Consider the following 16,806-nt stretch of genomic DNA (forward strand, 5'->3'; position numbering starts at 1 on the left):
GAAACGTTTGAAAAAAAAAAAAAAAAGTGCATTTACAGTATGTGAAAAAATAAATAATAAAAAATAGTTTTGTGTTTTATTACACTATGACCAGAGCAATACATAGTAATATTGTACTTCTCTGGGGAAGTGATCAGGACTTTTTTTTTCACATTATGATTGCTTATACCAGTAAATTTCAATGGTATAAGCAATCATGTTTACTGAATAAAACTGATTAATTCTGATTAATAATGTTTTTTGTTTGCCAGTGTCCAAACCTCCTGAATGTGTCACTACACCCCCAATAGCTAGGAATTACTATCATCCTGTGTTGCTCAATGGGTAACAAAATATACCTAGTTATTTGCATGGTTACACATGCTAACAGTTTCACTTTATGTACTTTACCAATATGTGGATTCCAAAGGTTGGCATGACACGATACATCACCTCCAATACACCTCTATTCATATTACAATTACAAGCGACAGACAGTTATATCAGATAACTCAGACTGGCACTGAGGGAGATAATCTAATTGCTAGCGGATAGTGAAATACAAAAAAGATCATCAGTAGCAGGCAGTATCGGTTGATTTACTACAGCTGGAGAGTGCAAAATCTGGTGCAGCTTTATATAGAAACCAATCAACTTCCATTTTTTTTTGTCAAAGCTTAAAGCGGAGGTTCACCCGTACAATATACTTTTTCCTCTTAGCTTCATGCTCGTTTTGTCTAGATGAATCGGCTAGTTGTTTTAAAATATGAGCTGTACTTACGGTTTACGAGATGCATCTTCTCCCCCGCTTCCGGGTATGGGCTGCGGGACTGGGCGTTCCTATTTTGATTGACAGTCTTCCGAGAGGCTTCCGACGGTCGCATCCATCGCGTCACGATTTTCCGAAAGAAGCCGAACGTCGGTGCGCAGGCGCAGTATAGAGCCGCACCGACGTTCGGCTTCTTTCGGCTACTAGTGACGCGATGGATGCGACCGTCAGAAGCCTCTCGGAAGACTGTCAATCAAGAAGAAACGCCCGCTCCCGAAGACCCATACCCGGAAGCCGACGGAGAAGATGCATCTCGAAAACGGTAAGTACAGCTCATATTTTAAAACAACTAGCCGATTCCCCTAGACAAAACGAGCATGAAGCTAAGGGGATTGTTTAAAAAAAATAGATTAATGGGTGAACTCCCACTTTAAAGTGATTGTAACTTTTTTTTTTTAAATAACAACCATGTTATACTTACCTGTGTGGTTTTGCACAGAGCAGCCTGGATCCTTCCTCTTCTCGGGTCCCTCGTGGACCCTCTCAAACAGCCAGCAGTTTGCTATAGGGGCACCCGAGTTGAGTCAAAGCTCGGTGTGTGCATTCAGACATGGGGCCCTGGCCCCTCTTCCCCGCTGATTGGCTAACTGACTTTGATTGACAGCCCCGGGAGCCAATGTCACGGCTACTGTATCTCAGCCATCAAGAGAAGAGTCCGGATGGATAAGACACTCGTGGACATCACTGGAGAGAGATGGGGCTGGGGAGGCTGCTACACACAGAAGGTTTTTTATCTTACTGCATAGAATGCAGCAAGATAAAAACCTTCTAACTTTACAACTCCTTTAACTCAATAAGCTGAAGTTAGAAGCCGATTGGCTACCATGCAGAGCTGCACCAGATTTTGCACTCTCCAGTTTTAGCAAATCAATCCATATGTTTGTTGATGTGAATGACTGGAGTGTCTACAGAGACCCAAGGCCCTCTGTCATTCGCTTTCATTTCATATGGAAAAGGCTCCTTCACAAGGGCACATTTCAGGCAATCTGCAATCTCCAGTCTATCAAAGTTTGGGTACGGCACCCAAAGCCTTGCTGAGAATACAGCAAGGCTTTGGGAGAGACAGGATTTGAGACAGAGAGCTTGGAGTAGACTGTTGGTGGATAGGAGCAGTGAAGGAGAGATGGTGCAGCTCATCCATCCTTGCAAAGACTCGGGAGGGGAATATCCACAAGCATTGGAGACTTTGATGCTGAGAGGCACAAAGTCAAATGTATCTGGTGAGTGACACTGGGAAAACAGCATTGCATGCATCACTAAGAAGCCAGACCAGTTGCACCGAAGCACATTGTCTATATTTGGGGCACCTAAAGGACTTTTTTGCAGCACTTTAGACACAAATTACTTTGCGGGAAGCATTTTCTATGAAAGTTGTTTGGGAAAACATTCATGCTCTTAAACTGACAGCAATGTGGTAAATTTAACCTTGCTGAGGATACGCCAAGCACGATAGCTGTTCTGTAGAGACTAGCTCAAGCAGGTTTTCTTGATTGAATCACCTAAGAGAAAAATTATTTATGGTTTACAGAGCACTTTAAATTAAGTATAAAATCGAATGAAAAATCCAACAAAAAGGTCTAGTAAAATACAAATATTGTTAGTATTTTCCTCAGCAGCGCTGAGGAAAAGGCATCCAATCTTCTAGGACACTGAGGCATAAATTAGAGGCGGGGTTATACAGTTTGGCCTACTGTTTTTTGTTTGCCAGTTATAGTGCCTCCTGAAGGTGTCACTATAACCCAGAAATCCTCCTGTTTGCATAAATCATCACATGAATCACACCCAAATAGACAAGAATATGGAACAGTAATTGTATTCCTGCTGCTTTAGCCAATTCCACTGGCACATGGTACATAAAAGTAGATTTAAAGGGGAATTTCTCAGCTATAAATTAAGTCTTTCAAATCATAAATTATCAGACGTAGGCTCTGCCTTGTCTGCAGTAAATCACCATGCAAAACAGCTGTGGAAGCTCACCTTTTCTATCAGTATTAGCAGACCATCTGATACCCCACACCTCCTGTCTAATTTGTGCTTCCCAACCAAATGTCTTCTTCAAAGCACATCTGTTGGTGTTTTCATGTTGTGTTCCTACCTCTTAATTATTCTACGCCATACCTATCTTAAGGTATGTATATTGAAGCGTGTAGATACAATTATTTTTCTAAGCAGCAAAAATGTCATTGATGTTTTCCTAAAACTACTTATTAAACAAAACTAAGGAAAGTACAAATAAGGTACAAAATGTATTGTTTTCATAATAAAGGATCTTTTTTAATCAAACAAATGTTGCTTAAATAAGTGTGAAGTCCTGAAAATCATAATTATTATAAATTTACTTGAAAGCCAGCGAGTACTCTAATCCAGTCCAGAAGGGTAAAACCTTATATAAAAAAGAATGGACAAATGTCTCTCATTCAAAGACACTTTGTTGTCATCATAACCACTCTGTTTCTGGGTTTTTAGATGACCAGGGTGTGATCAGGACAGAAAGCCACTAAAAGCAAAACAAATCACAAATGTTTTAATTCCTCCACAATTTACTAAAGAAAGCTTTTTTTTTTATGCTCTCCATTCCCCTCGAGAGATTGCCTATAAACAACTTGTCCCCGTGACACCCCATAACTGGTGCAGGAAGTGTGTCCCCCGTGAAAGACAGCAAAAATACCTTAAAGTGAAAAAAAAAATTGGACTGGATTTGGGGCTTTTAAGCCAAACAAAACAGTTATCACACAATCCAAATATTATATGGTTAAACTCTTCCCACCTGACCACTGTTCATACATGAATGGGCGGGACACTGTGATTGACCCTGTACCATGTGATCGCTGTGACCAATCACCATTACACCATGAGGACTTGTTCACATGGGTGATGCTCATTTGACAGGAAGTGATAAGGTATTCTATCACCTCCTTTAATACCCTGCACAAGTACCTCATTCACATGAATTGGTTGCGATTGACAAAGCATTGCAGCCGCGGCACGTATACAACCCTGGCTGCTCCCTCTGCATGTGAGCAGGCTCTAATAGTGCAGCCAGTCACAGTTCTCTGGTCACCACCACACCATCTCCAGAATCAGTGTTCCTGATTACGACACCAGAACAGTGCAACAAGCAACAGTTTTCACCAGACCAGTGAATGCTAGCAACATTGTTCCTTATCACCACCACACCAGTGTAAGTGAGCAATGGTGTCCCTGATTGTCACTACACCAGTCCCAATGTCACTAGACCAGTGTAAGCCAGCAAGTGTTCTGATCGTCGCTAACAAGTCCCACTGTCACCAGACCAGTGCAGCCAGCAATTATGTTTCTGATACCCAATAATGTTTTCCTCTGAGTGGTGCCCGTACTAAACCTTGCCTGTTTATTGACCACAATTCTGTCTGCTGCCTGGACCTACCTATTTGTCTATTTGCTGACCATGTCTCTGCATGCTACCTGAACTGCATGTCCGACTGACTATATTTCTGCAAGTCACGAGTCCCAGCCATTCCATGCAGACAACTGCACTTCTGGAACCACATGAACTCTTGTTCTTTCATTCTTCAACCTCCTGTACTTCCCGGGCCAGTGAACAAAGCATTCCTGGGGGCAGCCATGTACCAGTGGTCTAGGCATACTTGGCAGATAGGAAATGGGACTCGTATAGGTGACGTTAAACTAAAGGGGTTGTAAAGGTTTTTTTTTTTTTTTTTTCTAAATAGGTTCCTTTAAGCTAGTGCATTGTTGGTTCACTAACCTTTTCCTTCGATTTCCCTTCTAAAGTTTTTTTTACTTTGTCTGAATTTCTCACTTCCTGTTTCTCCTCAGTAAGCTTTCCACCATCATCCGAGCGGTAGTTAGTCAGCCAGAACAGCTTACTGAGGAGGAACAGGAAGTGAGAAATTCAGACAAATAAAACAAAGAAGAGAAATCAAAAGGAAAAGGTAAGGGAACCAACAATGCACTAGCTTAAAGGAACCTATTTAGAAAATAAAAAACAGACCTTTACAAAAGGTTCACTAAAGGAATTTTTTTTGGCTAAAATGACTGTTTACAGGGTATAGAGACATAATAGTTAACCGATTCCTTTAAAAATGATTAAAAACAGATAAAAACCAATCATATAATGTACCTGCAGTTTAGTTTCGTTTTTGCCGTCGTTTCCTGGTTCTCTGATGTACAGAGACAAAGAGCCAATAGAGGGCCAGTGATGCTTTGTAAAACGAAACTGGATTGGTGCTGACACAGTAATCACACCTCCTTGATTAGTCACCAGTGAGAAATCTCCCAGTACTGTGGTGATCAGGAAACAGACAACCAGGTCCACGAACTACGTGGTATGGTTATTGAACATGTTAAAGCACCCTACAGGGGTGGCGATCGTAAGCGATCCCTACTCCGCCGTGAGGCGCATTGGATACACACGTTGGGGACAGTACAACCTGGTGGGTTGAACACCAATTTGTCTCTGACGTGCTTCATTAATGATCGCTGATGGGTCGCTGTGTAGTGTCTTTTTTGGCTTTTTTAACTAGGCTTCTCTGTTTATATTTCTCCACTGGCAAGCGCCACTGCACTCCCCTCTTTACATATGTCATTTGGTGCGTGAGCACTGTTTTGGTAGTGGCTGCTGCTTTCATATTTTAGTATTGTTATTTTTAATTATACTATATTTAGTTGCCCATGGTTAGTTTGGTTTTGCGCATTAGTTCCCCCCTTTATACACATTTTGGAATCTCTCCAAGTAGGCCTAGCTAAGGGTCTAAGCTCAAATATCCTTAACCACTTCCAGACCTGCGCACGACGATGTACGTCCTATTTTTAAAGACTGATATCTCGGTAACGGCAGCAGCTGCTGCCACAATCGAGGTATCAATCTTTAGTGTGCGCGGTCTGGAATCCGATAATGGCGGTCTCCGCGGCGGATTCACCGCGAGATCACCGTTAGCGGAGGCGATCGGGTGCTGTCGGCTGGTGAGCGGGGACGAGACTAAAGGAAAAATCTCCTTCGCCCTTTCCCATAGCTCGGCTGGGCGGAAGTGACGTCAAAACGTCAGTCCCGCCCAGCCTCTTAAAGAGACAAATTTTTTTTTTGGTCATTTGAAAAAATGACATTTTTTATTTTTTTTTTATTTTTTGCATTTAAGCCCAAATATGAGATCTGAGGTCTTTTTGACCCCAGATCTCATATTTAAGAGGACCTGTCATGCTTTTTTCTATTACAAGGGATGTTTACATTCCTTGTAATAGGAATAAAAGTGATCAAATTATAATTTTTTTTTTTTCAGTGTAAAAAATAATAAAATAAATAAAAATAAATAAGAAAACAAAAAAAAAAATTTTTTAAAGCGCCCCGTCCCGACGAGCTCGCGCGCAGAAGCGAACGCATACGTGAGTAGCGCCGGCATATGAAAACGGTGTTCAAATCACACAAGTGAGGTATCGCCGCGATCGTTAGAGCGAGAGCAATAATTCTAGCCCTAGGCCTACTCTTTAGCTCAAAAAATGCAATCTCTAGAATTTTTTAAACTTCACCTATCGAGATTTTTAAGGGTAAAAGTTTGACGCCATGCCACGAGCGGGCGCAATTTTTAAGCGTGACATGTTGGGCATCATTTTACTCGGCGTAACATTATCTTTCACAATATATAAAAAAATTGGGCCAAATTTATTGTTGTCTTATTTTTTAATTCAAAAAAGTGAATTTTTTCCAAAAAAAGTGCGCTTGTAAGACCGCTGCGCAAATACGGTGTGACAAAAAGTATTGGAATGACCACTATTTTATTCTCTAGGGTGTTAGAAAAAAATATATATAATGTTTGGGGGTTTTAAGTAATTTTCTAGCAGAAAAAACTGTTTTAGTCTTGCAAACACCAAATCTGAAAAACACCTAAGGTCTGGAAGTGGTTAAGGTGCAAATTTCAGCCTTATCTGCAAAAACAGGCTTCAGATGGGCCTCACATCCTCTCCTCATTCAATTCATGAGGGCATGCTTAAAGATCAGTCCTCCAAGGTCAATGTTTCCAGCATGGGATCCATCAGTAGTTTTGAACGCACTTTCAAGCTCCCCTTTTCATCCGGTTAACTCTATCTCACTGTGGGACTTAACACTGAAGCCAACCTTCCTCATCGCCATTACCTCAGCTAGGGTCTTGAAAATGCAAGCATTAATAATAACAGAACATTATATGGTCTTTTACCCAGAGACCTTCGGACCGCTTTATTCTGAAGGTGGCAACATCATTTCATTACAATCAGGACATCAAACTCACAAACGATCAGGGTGAACCACATGCCTTGGATCTAAAATCCACCTTAACAAAATTTTCTGCTGGCTATAGCCACTTTTAGAAAATCGGACAATCTATTGGTAAAACCTCATGGAAACAGACAAGGACAGATAGCAGCACCACGCACTATCGCATCGTGGCTAGTCAAGTCCACGCGTGCACAACACAGCTTGATTACCCCTACGGGGACTTTACTGCTCATCGGATTATACCAGAATCTTGAATAACTGGGCATATGTAGGGGATAGCATTAAAACACATAACTTGCCCTGTGGAAATCAAAAAGTGAAACACTTATGTACCACAGCCCTACCATATAAAACAGACTCTCCCATCCACCCACTAGGCATGACATGGGGAAAAGCATAAAGGATTACAGATTGAGGATTTTATCCATCCATTGCAGAGAACACCCCCTGGGCTGTTATCAATCCAGCATATCATGTAAACTAGACATGTTCGGTAGGCTCTGGAGAAAGAGGTTTTTCTCCAAAATGCATTTGCATATGCCTCTGCAAGATGGTTCCACATGGACCCATGTGGAGAAATGGTATGATATGCTTTTATTTGTGTGTAGGATACTCATTTGTTTAATTAATTTAGCCAGCATTGGGCAAAATGCACTAGGCCCACGCCTTCTTGTAGCTGTAGTGCATGTTATGACTTGTAAGCAATGAAAATTGAGAGATGGTACATTGTTCCATTAGTGAAATCTTTCTACTTACCACCATAAGGTCAGCCTTGCACACAGGGAACAATTCATAATAGAGGTCCCATTTCAGTCTACTCCTGTGGTTTTAATCAAGAATGTGTATACAAAAAAATAAAAAATAAATGCATCCATCAAGCACTTAAGGTCCAGTCTGTAATACCCCTCGGGTGAGCACATCACTGGATCCTGGGACAGGTGTGTGTGTGTGTGTGTTTGTTTATTAAGTCAAGCTATTGACTTTTATTAAAAACACAAAAAACAACTACCGTGTTTCCCCGAAAATAAGCCCGGGTCTTATATTAATTTTGGCAACAAAAGACACAGTAGGGCTTATTTTCGGGGTAGGTCTTACCATGTAATGTGCGGTCTTTTCTCCCCCTCTCTCTCCCTGCCTAACAGGAATCCCCAGTGTAAACGGAGATAAAATGCTTGTAAAATCCTATAATCCACTCTATTACAGTATTATATAATGTATAATGTGTGTGTTTCTGTAATATAATTGTGCCAAATACCTCCGTTCAGCGCTTCTGTGACCTGCCGGAGCTCTCTTCCCCGCAATTATATTACAGAAACACACACATTGTACATTATATACTACTGTAATAGAGTGGATTATAGGATGTTACAAGCATTTTAAACTAGGGCTTATTTTCGGGGTAGGGCTTATATTGCAGCCCTCCTGGAAAATAACGCTAGGTCTTATTTTCGGGGAAACACGGTAGCTTTCCTCTTCATGCAGTCTGTCATGGCAGCCCATTCATATGGGCTGCCAATACACAGGAACAGACCAAAAAGTGGACTTTTGATGAAGCAGTGTGTAACAATGGATTGTAGTGCATAACCATGGACTGTGAGGAGCTGCAAAGCATGTGTCAGAGCCGTGTTGCCTTAGTGCATTGGGGTGCCATTCAATATGACTGGCACAGAAACATGCTAACACAGACATTAATGCAACCCAACTAAATTGCAAAAGGTGTATGTCGGCCCTAAACACACTTTGGCCAGTCGAAAGGAGAAATAGGACACTTCTGCCTACTGGGTCTTGGCAGTGTAGATCAAGACGAGGAGAAATATACACAGTTGACCTTTGAGCAGTTCTACTATGAGCAGAAGAGACTCTAGCATGAAGAGAAAAAGGGCAAAGGTGCCTCTAAGTGTAGAGGTCAGCAATGTTTATTTGGTAACATTTAAAAAACACGCACAGGACATAAAAGCATAAAGGTAGGCTCATCAACATCAGGTTCCTGGCAGGGCTGTCACTGTATATCTGTCTCCACCAACCAGCAACTCAAATGTGTTGGCAAGATGACCAGTAAAGATGGGCCGCTGCTCTTCCGGGACCGTGGTTGAACGCAAGCTGCGTGTTTGAAACGCATGCATCGGAAGCGACGTCAGGAAAGAGGAAGTGACGCCAGGAAAGGGGCAGTGACACGTTTGAGCATGCGTACTAACCTTATTCTTCAAAACTTTTAAAAAGGAGCTTAGTACGCATGCTCCACCACGTGTCAATGCCCGTTTCCTGATGTCACGTCCAGAGATTGCATTCCCGGAAGAGTGGCAGCCATCTTTACTGGGCATTTTACTCCTCGCTCCAGTTGCTGGTCAGGGTATACAGTGAGAGCCCCACCAGGAACATGTTTTAGTGTTGTCAAGTGTTAACGGTGTTATAAAATAAACATTGCTGGCTTTCTACACTTAGGAGGTGCCTTCTCTGCTCTTTTTCTCTTTGGCCAGTCAAAAGATACCCTTTTCAGAATAGGCAACTCAATTACATTTTTTGGGGATAAGAGCTTTAAATCATTTATAGTGTGCATTACCATTGCAGAGACCCTCTGCCCCCCCCCGCCCCCTCCCCAGTGACATTACCATATATATCCTTGTGGATATCTTTCAAATTCTATCTGTGGCTTGCATACCCATCAACATCTCATTTTGAATTTGTATTAGTAATCGGTTGGAAAGTTGTGTCTGGAACCATCTGCTGGTGACATCAGGAAAATATGCCAGCCTGGTCAATAATTTGGATACTTTTAGCCCTAGTTCACACTGGTGAGTTTTGACACGTCAAAGTGGTGGCAATTGCACCGTCCTAATCAGTGCCACGCTGCATCTGCACAGATTTAGTTTCTGTACTACTTTTTGTGAAATCGGGACTGACAAGCAGGAGTAAAATCGTGCGAGTTCAGCTGAACTCGCACGGCTTCATTCCCGCCGACCAGTGTGAACCTGGTCTTAGGCTTAGTTCACATTCGTGCACTGCATTAGCACTTAGCGCTATAAAATGGATTGACAAAAGCACAGAAAAGATGCCGCAAGCAGCATATTTTTTTTTTAAAGCACCACACCTAAAAACACATTTTAACCATTCATTCTGTCAGCATGCTTTCAAGACAGTGTGTTATAAGCTTGAAGGGCTTGTAAGTACAGAGCATATTTCTTCAATACATCTTACGATTCTAAAAAGTTGTAAACATATGCTCCAAAAAAACACAAGCATACACACCTTGTATATTTAAAAAAAAGTATATAAAAAAAAAAAAAAAGTGAGGGTCACAAAATGATTTATTCTTGTAAAGTACATATTAAATAGCAAAGTACGTACAAGTGTAAGTTTGGCACAGACCCCAAAAAATGAATGGCAATAACTGCCCATACTAGGTTAGTTTGCATTTCTTGTGTATTTTATTAGGTTTTAAAACAGGAAAAAAAAATATTCCTCTGCAAAATAACATACAATATCATAACATTTACTTTTTCAGATACTAATAAAAAGGTGTAGGATGCATTTTTACCGTATACCAAAAAAGCCCCTGGAACTGTATTGCATAAAGGTTGCCTAGAAATGGAGAATAGCGTGTATTGCAACTTGTAGTGCTCTATATTATGTAAAACTGTGTGCTGGTTTGATAGATATGCAAATACATTATATCACATACCCAACTTTGCAAGAATTAACTTTGTTACCTGAAAACTTATCTGCAAAAAAAATTAAAAATAAACTTGGTCTTTGTTTATTTGCCACATAAGTCTTCCACTGGTTATATTTCAATGCTTCCTAGTTACAAAAGAAAAATAAAAAGTCTAAGATTTCACTTGCAGCGCCACCTGCTGGTGAAACTGCAGTAGCAGCACCATTATCCCATTTCAGTTTACAAGCAAAGGGACCTTCCATCTTTTTAGGACTGCAATATTTGGATCAGGTCCCCAGAATATAGACATCTTCAAAAGGAGAATGCCACAAAAATGCTGGATGAACGGGGGATAACATGGAAACAATGGATGCTTCCTTTTGTCATAACATGCAGTTCCTAAAGCCTTACATAGACTTGTGATGGCAAGACTGTTTTCCATTTTTTTTTTTTTTTTTTAAGCTCCGTTCCACCTACATCTCCTTTAAGATGGAGCAGTAAAATACTCTGGCAAGGACAATGAAAAATAATTGAGGCTAAATTTATTAAAACCAAAGAAAAAAAAATGCACAACAGTGTAGCCAACAGCAATCAAGTTTTTATTAAAATGCAACAAATTCTAATTGATTGCTATGGGCAATGTCTTCACTTTTGTGCAGATTTTCCTTTCTCTAATGTTATTGAAATGACAATAGCAAGAAAACATTCAAAGAACTCAAGTTATAGAAAACAATTATTCACTTATTTATTTAAAGATAACACATTTAATGTTCCATGATTACATTTAAATACACTGTTCTCTGCCGTATTATTCTGGTTTACACATTACACTGTGATAAAATTCACAGAACAAATTGAATTCTATCACAAAGAGGAAAAAAAGTTTTCCTAAAACTTTACAATTTAAAAGGTCTGCTTTCCATGCGACACATGGAGGTCTTGGAATCTGTGATGCAACATCACCACCTAGAGTACACAACGTGAATTAGGCTGGGCATGTGAATTACTGTAGTCTTCCATGATTAACACATAAAGACTAAAAAAAACTTAGAAGCTGCCATCAATTCACGTCGTTTTCCCCAAGTGTAAGAGATAAAGTTAATGAGCTCTTCAAAAGGAAGATGACCACAGTTCTGAGGAAAAAGTACAAGAGCTACAAGGACTGGCTACAGGAACCTGGGAGTTTCTACTGTTGGTAGTTTCCATATTGAGCCTAAAATAAAGAGAACACACATTACAATAAGACCGTGATAATTCCAAAATAATCAATATAAAAGAATCTAGAAGCATAAAATAGATCAATACAGCAAGTTCAAATTATATTATTGAAAGGAAAGTCTTTTTGATACAGTGAAAAAATAGAAGGTGTACATTTTTTTCATAACTCTCTGGCAAAAGAAGGCCTGTAAACAGCAGGAAACAGATACTTCAAAAAGTTGTTCCTGTACAATGTAGGGTGACTTTCTTGTGAGAAATTGGGATTTTTTTTTTTAGTATCCAAGATCCTTAAAACCATACCATCGCCTAAATAAAGTGTCTGGAACCTGAAGTTTAAGGTGACTATTTTTATTTTGGATATTAATTTTTCTTAGTGTCCTTAGTTCTCAAGGGTCCTCCTCTTTACAGAATACTGCATTACTGACTCGCCTTCCAGTTTAACCTACTGTTCTTCCCATAGGCATGAACAAGTGCTCACACACTGCAGCACCAATCTTTGTGAAAGTTAGGTAACCCACAACTAGGTTTGGAAATGTATACAAACATGGAAAGAAAAGAGAAATTTTGACTTGCCTGTAAATTGCATATCTTGGAGTACAGCGCAGGACACGGACAACCTAGTTATACACCATGGGTTACAAGTGTGTTTTGTGGACATTGGCAAAGCTTTGGAGGACATACCTCCTGGACATCTCCCTTATAATAAGAAAAAAAAAAAAGGGGAGGTGGCCGTGTGCTGTGCTGTACTCTAAGATATGGAATTTAGAGGAAAGTCTAAATTTCTCATATTATAATCATACAGTACAGGACACAGGAAGAGAGATCATATACCAACATCTTCAAGCAATGAAGAAGGGTAGGCAACCCCAACAGGCCCAAACAACAAGGGTCAGAAGACACAGCTCAGAGTGCCGCTGCAAGAACCGTGCGGGCAAAACCTGTACCAGCAGAAGATTTGTACATCCACCGGGAACTTTGGAAAAATATTATGAACAGAAAGCCAGGTGGCGGCCTTACACAACTGGGATACAGTGGCTTGGAGTCAAAATGCCCAGGAAACTCAAACTGATCTGGTGGAGTGGGCATCCAAAAGAGCAGGAGGAGATATATTTTTAAGAATGTCAGCTCTTACAGATTCCATATCCATCGTGCAAGGGTTGACTTTGAAGCGGGTTGTCCCTTGAGAGGTCCCAAGGACAAAGACGGCTGGCTGTATTAGGAACGTAATGTGTCTGAAGAAAAGAAACAGATGCAGAGAATTCTGCTTTAGTCAATTAGACTGCTGATCTTGTTCCTGAAGTAGAGCCAGAATCAGATGACAGTGGTGTTCGAGACAAATCTTGCTGTTGTGATCAGCAATATTGGGGTTCCATAGGGGGCAGTTCTCTCTCCCCCTTTCTTTTTACTGACTACACGACTACACTACTGATATCAGCTACCAGACATTTTCCGAAGTTTTCCGATGACTCTGCGGTAGTGGGATGTATCAGGGATGGGGAAGAGACCGAGTATAGGACTGTGGTGGAGAACTTTGTCACATGGTGTGAGGTTAATCATCTGTATCTAAATGTGACAAAGGAGCTGGTTGTGGATTTCAGAAAGAGGAAGCAACCAGTGAACCTAATCTCCATCCAAGGAGTGGATGTGGAGGTAGTAGAGAGTTACAAGTATCTGGGTGGGCACATAGATAATAAGCTGGACTGCAGCAAGAACACCGAGGTGCTCTATAGGAAGGTGAAGATGTTTTATGAGTCTGTGGTGGCCAGGGCTCTCCTGTATGCAGTGGCATGCTGGGGAAGCAGAAGTGGGGGGGGGGGGGGGGTCTGACACCAACAGACTCAACAAACTGATTCGCAAGGCCAGTAATGTTGTTGGATTGAAATTGGAGTATTTTATTAAAGTTTGAGAGGAGAATAATGTGCAAGCCCTGTTCAATCTTGGACAATTCCTCCCACCCACTCCACAATATACGCTGGACAGTCTACGAAGTACCATCAGTGACAGATTGTTACACCCATGATGCACCACAGAGGGACACAGGAAATCATTTTTGACTGTCGCGATCAAGATATACAGTGCTTTTCTGCGAGGGCTGGAGGTGAAGATTTAATTCTGGTTTATGATCAGGATTGTTTGTTTTTACAGTACGTTGGTATTGTGTTGGTTATTTGGGGTGGCGTATTATTTGTATTTGGTAGTTTGATTGTCTGATATCTTAATCTGTGTTATTTAGGATTAACAGGTCGGTAAGGAGTATGCGGTAACCCAATTGTAATACGTCCTGAAACAAATTATCATGGTGAAAGGAAGTGCATGAGTACCCTATAATGGCTCCAAGCAGAAATAGCGTTAAAGTGTGCGAACAGTGGTGTGATGGTCATTTACCAGAGCCTGAGCTATAAAGTAGCTGAATTTAAGTGCCAAGTTTGAAAAGTTCACACATGCAATACATTTCTAACATAGCTTTGTTTACACAGTGACCGTCAGAGGTACAGGGTGACCCCGTCTTATTAGTCTATGATGCTGGACTATATAAAGTCTAGGCTTCGCCCATCATAGTGGGCATATCACAGAAGAGGTCTTCAGGGAGTGGGTTCCATAGCAACTGACTATGGTCCTGGACCTGTAAAAGCACCGTGCAGCTTATACAACACATTGCACCAAGTAAACGTGCATGAGCCTCCATTGCCTGAAGCAACATTACAAGTTGTTCCCACAGCAAAGAGTGCAGGTATGACTACCAAGGTTTTACCAAAGTTGCACTGATCCGGATAAAATGTTTCTATGTTATATGAGAAGACAGTGAGTGTTGATTGAACATAAAAAAAAAAAAAAATGTAATAATTTAGTAAAGCAGAGTGGGAAAAAAATCATATGGGAGGCTTCCAGGGGGCATGTCTTCAAAAGCTTTGCCAGTCGCCAATCAGTTGAAAGCACATGCCTATACCCATGGTGTATGAATAATCTGCCCGTGTTTTGTACTGTAGGATTAGGATATTTTAAGAAGTTCATTGAATGTGAACAACAGAGGTGATTGTTGCGGCAAAAACCCAGATTAAAAGCATAACTAAGAATGACTAGGTTTTTTTTTTTTTTCTTCTTTATTTAGACATGTCCGCACTTTGAGCTAGGTTGGAACTTTTCTGCTTTGAACAGTACTGTTGGTCAATTAAATTGAAAATTTTGTCAGAAAATTAAGTCCTGATAGAATACTTCACGCTGGCCTCTTTTGCAGGTATAGCTTTGCAAAACATTCAAAATAGGTACAGTGCCGAAAATCAGAGCCACTAGAAGCCGATCTGCTGATAGCCTCAAGATTTACTGCTACGGAGTGTGTGTGTGTGTGTGTGTGTGTGTGTGTGTGTGTGTGTGTGTGTGTGTGATGGGAATGACACAGACTGTGTCAGAAGAACACAGATTAGGGAGTGAGAAAAGCAAAGCAGGAGAGGTGACAGGACAAACTCTGTTGCCAGAGACATGCAAAAGAGAGGGAATCTATAGAGTCTATTATCTCCCTAAAATCCCCTTTCTACCTTGGTGGCAGCAGCACCAGCCTGTGAACATCAGCACTGTGCAGCTTCTGTCAGATGCACTCTCTGAGCCAAAACATACAATCAAGGCTGGTATTGCACACATTTTATTTACAAAATGTGGCATACATTTTTTGAGACCAAGGAGAGGGAGAGAATTTCCAATAAGTAGTGACTGCTCTGGGCTTCAACAAAATGGCAGTCTCTAGCAAAAACAGAAGCAATACTGCCGGCAACTAACACTAATTTTAGCAGCATAATTATTAATGGGGAATGTATGTTCTTTCGTTAAAGAAAATGAATTGTTATTAAATTGTTTCGGGTAATGTTCCGCTTTAAACACTTGCCAAAACTGAGGTTGCCAACCTGGATCACAAGACTGGCAAAACAATGTTATTTTGTTTATTTAGCAATTTTTGGCATTAGAACCTGGATCTTTCCTGGTATCGGCTTTATGTAGTTCCCTGCACAGTGCACAGACCATGAAAGACATGGTCAGCATTCTGTCAGTGTAAACCTGTGAACATGCTTACAAAAGGGGGAACAAAAGGGACATCATCATGAATGTGTTACTGCTCCGTCACTGTCAAAAACAGGCATGGGGTGGGTCCTTAAAGAGGCTATATTGTTTAACTGTGTATTATAGTCTCCAGGACTTAGCTGTGCTCTCTAGCAGGGGTATCTGAATGTCTGCGCAACTATAGCAAGTCCCTACGCAGGTAAAACCATTCACAAATATAAAATTTAACTGCGCACTTAAACTATCTGCTTGGAATTCAGCTTTAAAATTAGCTGTGCATGTATAAATGATCTAAAAGTCTAAAAAACATGAACACTTAAAAAGTCGAGTTGAGAAATAAGTTACAAGATCCCAAGTGGTTCTAAATGGTCACATAAATTTTAGTTTTATAGGTCTTGCCATGGTATTTTACACAAGAGTATTTACAGAAAGCCTTTCTAATAAAAATAATACATCACCTTCACCTTGTACTGCAAATGCATACTTACTTTTACTCATGCTTTTGAACTATTTGTATTTGTTGCAACATACAGCGTTGATTCACATGAAGACTTTCCTTAACCAAAAATGCACACACATATTAAGTGCAAGAACACCAAGCTATACACAGACATTTAACTTGTTTTTGATGCCTAATCAATAGAAGGTGATAGTCTAGAATTTACCTGATCGTATCCATAAGGTCTTTGCTGTTGTGCCTGTGGGGGTCCTGGCTGTGAAGGCCTGTATTGCACATACTGTTGACCCTGTCCCTGAGGATAGTTAGGGTACTGAGGACCTGGTCCACTTTGTGAAGGACCTATGGAAAATGTATAATAGAATATATGTATT

General features: G+C 40.6%; 1 protein-coding gene across 4 annotated transcripts in view; it reads right to left on the reverse strand.

The window, feature by feature from the left end:
- Window positions 1-10,461: 10,461 nt before the first annotated feature.
- Window positions 10,462-16,806, reverse strand: part of SS18 (SS18 subunit of BAF chromatin remodeling complex) — a 58,511-nt gene continuing 52,166 nt past the window's right edge. For 3 of the 4 annotated variants that reach the window (XM_040354091.1, XM_040354094.1, XM_040354093.1), the window contains 3 exons: window positions 16,641-16,774; window positions 16,464-16,531; window positions 10,462-11,920 (listed from right to left, as the gene is read on the reverse strand). In XM_040354091.1, coding sequence (XP_040210025.1) covers window positions 16,466-16,531; window positions 16,641-16,774 — 200 coding nt within the window. In that variant the 3' untranslated portion in view covers window positions 10,462-11,920; window positions 16,464-16,465. The remainder of the gene's footprint in view (window positions 11,921-16,463; window positions 16,532-16,640; window positions 16,775-16,806) is intronic. The other variant, XM_040354092.1, reaches the window with a different exon arrangement.

The sequence above is a fragment of the Rana temporaria genome, chromosome 5 (genome assembly GCF_905171775.1).
Source record: "Rana temporaria chromosome 5, aRanTem1.1, whole genome shotgun sequence".
Classification (NCBI taxonomy): Eukaryota; Metazoa; Chordata; class Amphibia; order Anura; family Ranidae; genus Rana; species Rana temporaria.